The 12,077-nt window shown below is 29.1% G+C and overlaps 1 protein-coding gene and 1 long non-coding RNA gene across 9 annotated transcripts in view; one reads left to right on the plus strand and one right to left on the minus strand.

Moving 5' to 3' along the window:
* The first annotated feature begins 2,772 nt into the window (after window positions 1-2,772).
* LOC130678565 (band 4.1-like protein 4) overlaps window positions 2,773-12,077 on the plus strand; it is a 38,169-nt gene continuing 28,864 nt past the window's right edge. For 4 of the 6 annotated variants that reach the window (XR_008991843.1, XM_057485844.1, XM_057485848.1 and 1 more), the window contains exons 1-2: window positions 2,774-3,100; window positions 6,340-6,580. Coding sequence is in view for 5 of the 6 variants with exons in the window: in XM_057485844.1 (XP_057341827.1) it covers window positions 6,467-6,580 (114 nt within the window). In the remaining variant the exon portion in view is untranslated. Of the gene's footprint in view, window positions 3,101-6,339; window positions 6,581-12,077 lie in introns of all 6 variants that reach the window. The other 2 variants (XM_057485845.1, XM_057485846.1) reach the window with 2 other exon arrangements.
* LOC130678570 (uncharacterized) overlaps window positions 10,511-12,077 on the minus strand; it is a 45,686-nt gene continuing 44,119 nt past the window's right edge. For all 3 annotated transcript variants that reach the window (XR_008991846.1, XR_008991845.1, XR_008991844.1), the window contains 2 exons: window positions 10,886-11,016; window positions 10,511-10,719 (listed from right to left, as the gene is read on the minus strand). This is a non-coding gene — a long non-coding RNA (uncharacterized LOC130678570). The remainder of the gene's footprint in view (window positions 10,720-10,885; window positions 11,017-12,077) is intronic.

The raw sequence follows: 12,077 nt of genomic DNA on the forward strand, positions 1-12,077 counted from the left end.
TTTTATAAAAGCTTAAGACGGTAAAATTCTTCAGAATTATGAAAAAAAATAAATAAATAAAAAAATTGAATAACTTTTTTTTTAAAACTGTATAAATTGAATTTAAACTACTGCAAAAAATAAAGAGAATATCATTTAGATTAATATTTCAATAGTAAATATTTATTATTTATCATAATTTAAAATAAAATATTCTTAAATTAAGAAAACTTGATGATTTACAAATGAAGGCAAAAATTTTTTTTTGACAAATATCGAATTCTTTTAATTTTATAGTATTTAATAAAATAATTTTTCTTATAGCTTAGTCTTGAGTATATATAGTATTGAATAGCATGAAGTAACAGATTAAATATGTAGTTCCGAATGCGTGTGGTGGCCGAGCGGGCTAAAGTACATGACTTAAGCTACTCTCAATCGAAGGGTCGGCAGTTCGAGTCCCATCATGCGTTAAAAAAAAATAAAATTCCTTCTTTACCGAGGGTAAAAAAATAGCATTTAATCCTCCAGGGGAATTACATGAAGTCGTACAAAGGGATGGATACTAAACAATTTTTTTAAACAAGAAAAATTATTTATTGAAAAACCAAGATTAGGATTATTGTTGCTATTATAATATTATTATTAATTTTATTATTATTATCTTTGAATCAATAAATATAGGATCTCAATATTGCCCCTAAATCTCGATGAAAACTAAGCAGATCCAGGATTAAATGATTAAGAAATCACAGTAATATTACTGTCAATTCACAGCGATATTATTGTGATTTCACGAAGAATCTATAGTAAGACTGCTGTGAAATCACTGTATGATCACGGTATTATTACTGAGAAAGCATGACTGAAGCACTGCAGATCCAGCATAAACTGATAGTGAAATCACTGTAAATACACAGTAATAATACTGTCAACTTACAGCTATACTACTGGAAATTGACTGTTATGCTATTGTGATTCTACTATGAATCGATGGTGAAATCATCATAAAATTACCATCGGATGATAATTATCACACAGTAAGCAAATGGCACAAAGTTACAGTGATTTCACTGTCATTTCACTATGATTTCACCGAAATTTCACCATGATTTCGGAGTAATCCCGAGTCCGCGAGGGAGACTAATGGACGTCCACGATAAATTTTTGTTAATGAACTTTTTTTTATATTAATACATATTAGACAAATTAAAAAAAGTATCAGGATTATTTATTAGTGTTTCAGCTTTATATTGATGTGTTTTTCATAATGTGTAAGAGTAATAGAAAAAAAATATATGCACTTTAATGAGTGGAAATCGTGTGACCTTGACAGGTCGGTTATAAAGCACAACCTCTCCGCTTCGCTTCCGAGGCGTGCAATAGTTAAGGTTATACTTTTATTTTATTTTATTTTTAATTCAAGATTCAAGAAATTTTAAGTTTTAAACATTAAATCAATGATTACAAAAAAAATTTGACGTTTTTTCAGAACACGTGACCCGTTCTTCATAAAGTAATATATTTTTTTCATTTTCGAACCATATTTTTAAAGTCAAAATTAAAAATATTGTGAAATTGCCAATAAATTATTTAAGGTTAAACTTTAACATTAAATAACTTGGAGCCGAGTGGAATAAGCGAAAAATTATAAGAGACCTTTTTTGTAGATCGTCCAATTCCCTACAAGATTTAATATCAATCTTTGCGATCCGTTTATTAGATGCTGAGTAATAAAATTTTAAACATAAACAAATTTTTTTGCTATGTTATTTAAATGGGAAATACACAATTGCAAATAGGCACCTCCTAAAATTAATATTAAGAGCTCAAATTTTAACAGAATTTTTTTTTCATCATCTCAAACAATATTTTCACTGTAACTAAACAAAAAAAAAAAGTCACTTTTTTTGGCCCACCTAATGGCTATATATGTTTTATTTTTTACGGGACTAGAGTGTGACCGCCTGAAAAAATGATGATTTTTGGGAATTATTTTAAACAAAACTACTGCATGGAATGTTTTAATATTTTAAGGATATATTCGTGGATATAGAATCAATACAAGATAAAATTTTTCGGACAAAAAAATTCAAAATTCAGCGAGCTATTAACAATCTCTCAACGCTCCAAAACAAAAAGTCCCTACACTGCTGTGTGATAGCGACCTTCGCAGTGCGTGAAATCAAAAAAACCAAAAAGTTTATTGAACTAGAAGATATTTCCCGTACCATGCCCCTCGGGCTAAGAAAAAAACTTTCAAATTTTGCGCGAAAAATGATTTTTGGCCTGGCAAAATTACATTTTTGATTCGATCGGAAAGCTCGAGGTTCATGGTACGTAGAAACATATAAAAAAAGCTGCAATTCGAATCAAATCGATCGAATGATTCCTCTTCGAGTTACAACTGCAGCAATTCTGAAAAATGCGGATTTTCGAGAACCGATAAGCGACTGCTCTTCAGGTGGCTGTGACTCAAAAAAACTATTCGAGATATGCACTAAAAATTTTAATATGTTATTTTTGGAAGTGTAGACTATCGAAATATGGAGAAAAAAATTGATTTTTTCAAAATTTCACACTAGTGGTCTCCCTTAAGTAAATATAAAATTGTATATTAGTGAGTACTGTACTTATTAAATAAAGTGAACTTAACTAACTCAACAATACCTGATATTATGCATAAAAATATTGTAATTTATAATAAAAGAGTGAACAAAAGTCGTAGGGCGTACATCGAGAGAAAGGCGACGAAATGGAAGGCAGAGTAGGTAATGGCATGTTCGAATCCTCTGCTTGACTCAGTTCACTCCGATCCAAGCAACTGCTCAGGTCAGTTACCGCCATTCAGTCGCGGTATTAAACGGCGTCGAGATTGTGTTATGTGCTATCCACTTTAAATTGCCGCGTTTTTATTGTTCAATTACCATGGTGAAAATTTATTTTTCTTATGAGACTATTTGTTAATTATTTTTAAAATTTTAATTATTATTTTTTAATCCCGTAACAAGTTTTATCAACTACAATCACGATGTTGCAATACTAAGTGTAAAATAATTCGTGCATTGAATACAAATGTATATAAATTTTAAATGAATTTAAACAGTGAACAATTTGAAAAGTATGTATGAATAAATTTATTTTTTATCTATATTGTACACGATTATACAGATAAAATCAAAATCCTGTTCAATATCTTGAGTTCTTTTTGTCTTAACTCCTGTAAGTACATTCTGAGTCTGGATGTCGTAAAGCACATCCGGAGAAGTACAGTCATAACTATTAAGTTTTAAATCATATGTATATTTGTAGTTTACTTGAAAGTCAATATCAAAACTAGTTTTTTTTTCAACTTTAACGGAATAAAATTTAATTATTTTCAAATATAAATATATAAAATTTCAAATAAAAAATACATAAAAAGAATAAGTATTTCAGTTAATAATGGAGAAAATGATATAGACATAATTTAATAGAGTATGATAATATTAATGTAAAATTTTCCCATTTAAAATAGCAAAACAATAGGATAAAACATAGAGTCGTATACACACAGTTTAAAAACCTGTAGTTATTTTCTCGCGGCAGGTTCACGCTTGAGTATAACAAACGTCCCGGAAACGAAGGGGCTTGGAGAATACATGCCACGGAATTCCCGTACTTAAGATGTGCAAATTTACCGGGTGCTGTTGATTAATTAGTCGTATAGTAGCAGAATGTGCAATTTCATTAGCGTATACTCAATGCTTGGATGAAAACTTAGTGCAGTACCGGATCTTAATCGCATGTACAATTTTTAATTGCTCATGCGATCAATTAAATGTGTTAGTTAATAAATATATGTATAATAGGGGAGGGAGGGGCAAAACGGGGTAATTAAGGAAATACTAAATTTTTGAGGACTCAAATATGCTAAATCTTTTCTTTTTGAATGATATTCAAAGTACATAGGAAAAATTTTCAGTTGCCGTTAAAAAAAAATTTTTTTTCATTTACGGGCAAAATGGGGTACCCCCTAAAAAAGGTAAAAAAAATTCTGGATTTTAAATGAATTTGATTAAGTTGAATTTTTTTGTAAGTAATTTACATGAAGAAAAATTATATTTTACATGATTATTGAATACAAAAGAAGAAAAACACATTTTTAATAGTTTTTATCATAAAACAAAAGTCATTAATATTTTGCAACTGACAATTGATTTTTGAAAAAGTTTGACAAAAAACATTCAAAATAACGCTCAATTATATTTACAAAAGTGATTTTGGAATGTTTAAAAACCATTTAAAATATAAAATGTTTTTTTATAAAATTTTGGGGGTATCCCGTTTTGCCTACTCTGCCCCCTTTTGCTCCCCTTCCCTTATATTATAGTTTTGAATTATTTATTTCTTAAAAATGATATAAAGATGTGGCTGTCAAATTACCAATTCAAATAAGAGAACTTTATTAATGCGTTGATGGATGCAAAAAAAGTTAAAGGGGTAGAAGATCTTTTTCATATATAAGAAATTAATGCGATGTTTATCATGAAGAATGACCAAATCAAAGTATGACAGCGGCTTTCGTCACACGGGTACTAAAATGAAGAATAATATATAGAGAATGAGATTAAACTCCTACTCGTATGTGTCTAGGACACCGTAAAGAATAGTTGTATTCGAGATGAAATGTAATATAACGAACGCGTTAGCTAGTCATAACGGTATAAATGACTAACGGAAAGGAAAATTACCAAGACATTAAAGATATAAAGCATAATTTAGTAGATAATAAATATAAAAAAAAGTTTTAATTGTAAACTAAATTTAAACATTCGGTTTATCGTACTATCAGATGAAAGGTATATAAAATATAGTATATATACTATAATTATATCTATTAACTAAATAGTAATAATTATATATTTATGTATATGTATTATGTGGATATTTATTTCAAGAACAATATTTTTTTTTAAGCTTCAAGTATTACTTGTATTACTGACAAAGACATCTTTAGTTGTTTTTTAATAAAAATTTTTAAATTCAAATGATATTGAATACCTTTAAAGAAGTACTTCACAACTGTAGGCAATGATAAGTAGTGAGAAATATAAAAAGAAATTCTCTTTGAGATGAATGAAAAACTCTTTGCTCTTGCATTGTAATATTTGAAATGCATAAAACTGAATGCACAAAAGAAGGATGAATTGAATCTGTTTTATTGTGTCTTTTTTATTGATAGTGTTGTTGCAGATATATATTTTACATTAGCGAACTATTAAAAAAAAATTATTAATTACAAGAAATTCGTTTTATCGGTTCAACAATGAGAGTACTAGAATTCGTTTAGCAATAATTAAAAATACCTTGCGGATCCGAATTACGGTAAATTACGTTCATTACCGTAATTTACGGTATTTTACGGCATTTTAGGTAAATTACGGGGTTTTACGGTAGATGCCGTAATTTCCGTAAAATACGGCATTTTAAAGTAAAGGCGCGGTATTTAATGGCAGAACTACGGTATTTTTACCGTAGATCAGCAGCAAGAGAGCGGTGATTTACCGCAAAATTGCGTCAAATCTGCGGTATTTTACCGTAAAGTGAAGTATTGCACTGTAAAAACTGCAAAAATAAAAAAGCAAACTGTGCTTTCGGTAAAAACGCCGTAAATTGCTGTATTTTACTGCAATTTGCTGCCATAAACTACCATATTCTACAGTAAATTGTCGCAAATTTGCCGTAAAAATGCCGTATTTAACGGAAAAATGCGGTAAATTACCGTAATTCGGATCAGCCAGAGATGATTATTTACTAAAGGAGATTCAGATCATTATGTTATATTTAAATTTCATACACATTTCTACATAACAAATTAAACATTTTGATGAACATATTTTAAAAGAAAAATAGATAAAATTCACCTATCTACTATACTTTTGAGTTACTACATATAACTAAACCAGATTGAACTTTCCTGTTAATTCTTTATATTCTTGGTATCACCTTCTTTAATCGTAAGGCCATTGACACAAAATTACGTTTGCATGTCATGCGCCTGATTGTGTACAAATATTCTATTTAAGTCGTATAGCTTTCATCATATAAAAAAACTTGTTACTTGAAATTTCCAATTCAAGAATATGTCATGCATTCAAGAAAAATATGATATTTTGTGCAATTAAAAATAATATGGGTTTTTTTTTATATATTTTCAAGCACAGAGATTTTTTTTTTATTATAATTTCATTGAAAAGATATTTAAAGTTTTTTCAATAATAGCAATTTAAAATAAAAACAAAAAAATAAACTATTCTATTCATCACGATCAATTTAAGTAACTCTTTTCTTTTCTTATTTTTGTTTTATTTTCTTCAGAATGAACGGCGTGAGTAGAGTAAATTAAAGATAGTCAAAAGTACGCATAAGCAGCAACAGTAAAAGGAAGAGAAAGAACACGTTAAATATAAAATAGAAGAATAAAGAAGAGAAGAAAAACTTCACGATGGTCGTCGAATGGTTATGTCCTGGAATGAGGCCCACTGGTAGTCGTAGGCCTCGGATTCTTCACTGCAAGGTCATCCTCCTTGACGAGCACGAGTTACTGCAAGACGTACTGGCAAGTATTAAAATTGTATTCAATGCATGTAGATGTATATATTATAATGTACATATTTACAACGATATTTTAATATATTTATTGTTTTTGGTGATTTTTATTTATCTTAAAAATTCTTTGATTAATATATAAACAATCAAATTCAACAAAACAGTTGTTACTTTAATTCAATTAAAAAAGAAAAAAATTCAAAGTGTTGACTTGACTATACTATGAAATAAAAATTTCTTCTTTTGATCAGATTAATTCAGAAAGATTTTAATGAACTACATTTCGTTAATAATCATTTGGTGGAGGTCATACTAATTGTTTAAGGAAAGTATACAGTCAAAAGAAAACTCAAAAAATTACAGGCCTTAGCAGCAATGTTGCTTCGAACCCGAACTTGTAAAAATTACATTATATTCGCGGTTTTATTACTCAAAATTGACTATTCGTTAATCATAGATAAGCTCAAATTGTATTTACAACTGTTAAATTAATTTTCGATATTTTACTGTATTTATTATTAAATAAGTTTTAATAATTAAAACATAGGTATCAACTTTTTCAGCTTCAGATTCAGAGCAATACAGGGTGATCGGTTTAGTGAATCAACACGACCAGTAAATGAAAGTTATTTAATGTTTATCCATATCATTTAGATTTAAATCACAATTACATACAGAAAATACTTCATTGCTGTTTGATAGACAACTTTTAGAACTTCAACTCAATTTTTTTTGCATCCATCTATATCAGCAAAAAACAGATTTAATCTGTAGAAAAGTGAACAATACGATTTAGCAATATAAGAGTAATAAACAATTTTGTAGGTGACAAAATTTCCTAAAAGATTGGTGCTATTCATATTTTTCGTAAGATAATCCGTTATTTATCATTAACAAAAATATATGAAAAAAAAATAACTTTTGAAGCTGATACAATCGATATGGGTCGAGTTAAAGCAAAATCGTTTTATAAATTTCAAAAATTAACAAATACTTTACAAATAAAAACTGGATTCAAAACGATAGCTTAAAGTCCTGCTAGGTTGTAGCAAAAAAAAAATGTTATTCGATTTACATGTTTTATCAGTGGTAAATATTTTAAATGAAAAAGGAAGTACTTAAAATTAATATCAAGGGCTCAAACTTTGAGGGAATTTTTTTTTTTTTGATGTGTACAACAATATTTAGATGTGTCAGCGAAAAAATCCTCTGAAGCGCTAGTGATTGCCGAGAAAAAAATTTTCCCAAAAGACGGGCTCTTTAGGTCAACTTTAAGAAGCCGCTATTTTAAATTTAATTTCCTATCTAATTAATATTAAAAATTTTTTTCTTTTATTAAAATTTTAAGTACTTGTAAGCTACTGAACATTTTCGAAATTTATGTATAAGTCTTTAAAGCTGATTACTTAAGCTTTCCAAAACTCTTTGATAAGTCATAATTATCATAATTTAAACGTCAATTGAAAATATCTGAAAAGTATCGGTTTTTTATTTCAAAATGAAATTATTAATTAAACTTTTAATGAAAAAAAAATTTTTAAATGTTAATTAAATGGAAAATTAAAACTGAAACAGCGACCTCTTAGAGTTGAGCTATGTAACCCTGTTTAGAAATTCTCATAGAATCCTATAGATTCTCATAAATTCCCATAGAGAATTTGTAAGAATGATTTGTAAGAATGTAAGAATGAGTTCTATGAGAAGTGCTATAGTTAAGTATTTCTTAAGGCATGATTCCTTAACTATTAAAAAATCATTTCTTAAATAGTAAAAAATATTTGTTAAATACATAACAATGATGTTTAAGAAATGGTTTCCTAAACACTAAGAAATCCTTCTATCAGTTTAATCAGGGATCTTATCAAATTTCAATTGAAAGGCTTTATTGATATTTTTGTGAAAATTATGCATTCCGAATCCACTTACGTTTATTAATATATTTATTGAAATAGCCTTATAAAAATAAAAATAAAAAACAAATTTGCATTTTTATATGGTTATTTTAATCAAGAAAAACGCTTTTTATATTTTGGAAATTCACTTGTTTACTACATTTTCTTTCTCTTTTTTGATATATGTTTACGGCTATTGTTCTTCCTTTTACAATATATAGCATAAATGTAAATAATAAAATTTATGATATATGAAAAATATCCACATTTAGCGCATATAAGACGTTGCTATGGAATATAAATTCTTAGGTACAGAACCAAATAATTCGATTAAAGTCGCAATTGAAAGCGAATCATTTATTTATATGGCGTATTAACCAACCTCATTTTAACTCCGAATTCAATAGAATTTTAACAATTTAATTTAGAAGTTTAAATACATGTACTTATCAACAAATCGACAGTTGGTTCGGCCCTAGATACACGGTCGGAGTTCTCGCGCTCTCACACACTGTTCGATGCATACTTGGCGCGAGACACACGCCCGTGTATCTTGATTAAAATATTGAAAAATAGGACCGTTCATTCACTGGCTAAGCGTTTTTTTATTAGCTACTCTATTTACTATACATCAGATCACCTTATGTACTAATCAAACTGTGATTTTTTGAGGTTTCTTTTTTGTGTGTATTCACGGAAAAAACATTTACTAAGTTAGAATAGAAGTTCACGATGAGCATAGAAAAAAAAAAACCTTTAGGAACATTGTATTTTCATCTGACAAGAAATTATGTTATTTAAAATTTTCGATTCGATATATTTTTGGTGTAAAAATTCAGAGATTTCATTCAAAACGATTTTCTAATTCGAATGAATTTTAGTTCAGTTCAAGATATGTTGATCTTCTTTTTTCCGACATAGTAATAAATCTAATTTTTCTGCTGTTGGGAAAATTATTCTTCAAGTTATTAATGCAATAATTTTTATTGATTTACTACTAAAAAAAAAATCGGTCTATCGGTTGACTCTACGGGCCAGCCCCAGAACTTCTCGCTGTTTTCGAGCTCTTCGAGCTCGAAAAGACTTTTTTTTGCCGTTGTTTTTGAAAAAAACCGTTTTTTACCATTTTTTCTCCAACGATATCTCTCAAACGAATTGACCGATTGAGACGGTTGAGGTGGTAATCGACGTGTTTTATTGAGTTCTAAAGCTGATCAGATTTTGAAAAATTAGTCGGATGAGTCGCTTCGAAGATAATCGAAGAAAACCGTTTTTCACTATTTCTTTCTCGATCGATATCTCTCGAACGAATAAACCGATTGAGATGGTTAAGGCGGCAATTGATGCGTTTTATCGAATTCTAGAGCTGATTAGATTTTGGAATCGATCGATCGAGTCATTTCTAAAAAATTTTTAAAAAACTGAAAAAAGATTTTTTTTTTTTTCTATATTTCTTCTATATCTTAGAGTCCATTGGATCGATCGATTTGAAATTTTCAGAAAAGTTGACGACCAAAAAACTCTTTCAATTGCCACCTTAACCATCTCAATCGGTCAATTCATTAAAAGAATATGAAGAGTTTACATCCATCCATACACACACATATATATACACACACACACATACATACAGACACTCGGACATCCTCCTGAAAATAGTTGGAATAGCTTCCTAAGACCTCAAAACGTCGACATCTGATGAAAACTCGATTTTCGAAAATCGGGATGAAACCCAATAACTTCCCGAATTTTCGAAAATTTACAATTTTCTTAGCGGGAAGTTAATATTGTTTTGACAAAGTTATTTTTTCGTTTTTTATTGCATACTTGTAAAATGAGTAATTATTTATAACTCGGTGATAAATAAATGAAAATATTCTTATAAACACATCTGTTAAATAATTAAATTTATTTTCTATGATATAGAGACTTAGTAAAATTGGAATACTCTAATTTTTATCATCTCTTTGCAATTATTTTTGAACACATTTTTTTCTTTTGAAATTTTTTTTGCCAAAATAAAGTATAATACATTAAAGCTGAGCAATAATAATTGAAAACAAAAAATGTTATGTCGTGTATGAGAGATGCAGCGGCCAAGTTGTCATCTTATCTTAAGGTACACACTATATTTTTCATAATTACCTGAATTGAAGCTTCGACTTCCAATGTCTGAATCCAGCCAAAATGAGCCAATTAAAAATCAATAATGCATGTACAAATAGTTGGTTGGAACAACATATGGTTATTTTTGAGGCTGAAAATAAAATAACCAAATGTTATTATGGTAGGGTTGAAATGAAGTCTGGAATTAATTTACTGGGTTGAAATGAGACGTTTTGGATTATTTTGACTAACTAAACAGACATTGAAGCTTATTGTGGTTTCAATGCTGGTATAGCATGAAATAGTATATTGCACACCTAGAAAAGGAATTAGACCATTTCAACATGCTTCTGTGATTGTCTTCTCGAGCTGAAAGTGAGGGTGGCAAGCATGCGGGTTGGGATGTCCTACTAGCCTTCCTAAGTGTACATACTATTTTTTACTAAATCTGTAACAGAAAGTTTGAATTTTTTGAGAACAAGTTATCACCTGCACATATTCAATTCATTCATTTTCTTGTAACAGAAAAGTGTTCCTTTCTTTCCGTTAAACAAGACAAGAATTCGAATTTTTCTCACAAGTATAGTTCAAATGAGAAAGTTCACGATTCATTGAATGAAATTAAAATAGAATGAATGAAAAACTTTAGTAAGCATTAATATTTTCATTTATATGTGTAAAATAAAGCCTTTTTATCACTAAGAAAGAAAAAAAAAACTTTTGTCTATGAATTGCATAGGAAACGGAACGAGATCATATTACGTAAATATATGAGTATTTAAATTATTTCGAAACAAATACTGTTTAGCTTATTACAAAAAAAAGGAAAACTGTCTATCGCTTGACCCTGCTGGTCAGCCCCAAAACTTTCCGCTGTTTTCGAGCTCCTTAAGCTCGAAAACATTGTTGTGAATACACTCTTAGAGCTCGAAAATACACACAAACAAACACACACTCGGACATCATTCTGAAAATAGTCAGAATAGTTTTCTGTGACCTTAAAATGCCAACATCTGATTTGGACTGGAACTGGATTTTCACAAATCGGGGTAAAAACAATAACTTCCTGAAATTTTCGAAAATCATTGATTTTCTTAGCGTGAAGTTAAAAATAATGACAGTAAAATTGAGATAACCATTAAAAGTTTCAGAAAATGATTAAAAATAGCATAGGTATTTTTTACTCCGCTATTCAAATTTCCCTATTTTTTTCTCTATAGACACTCGGTTGTAGGTAAAGAGTTTGATATAATCTGAAAAAATTATGCAAAGTCAAATGCGAAATGAATCGCATCTCATTCATCACCTTCACAGTTACATCCATGGTTTTTACTCACTAGTTAGCACTTTTCTTCTTTCGTTTTCCTCTATTTTATTTGTGTAAAACATCAGACTACAACCTCGCTCCAACCTTCAACCTGTATGATGTACCCTATGCTTATACTCTTTTGCTTGAGGCTAAATCAGCCGGCGCAGGCGAAACGGCTTCTCGAGTAGGTAGAGAACCAG

This window comes from Microplitis mediator, chromosome 2 (genome assembly GCF_029852145.1).
Source record: "Microplitis mediator isolate UGA2020A chromosome 2, iyMicMedi2.1, whole genome shotgun sequence".
In the NCBI taxonomy this organism is placed as follows: domain Eukaryota; kingdom Metazoa; phylum Arthropoda; class Insecta; order Hymenoptera; family Braconidae; genus Microplitis; species Microplitis mediator.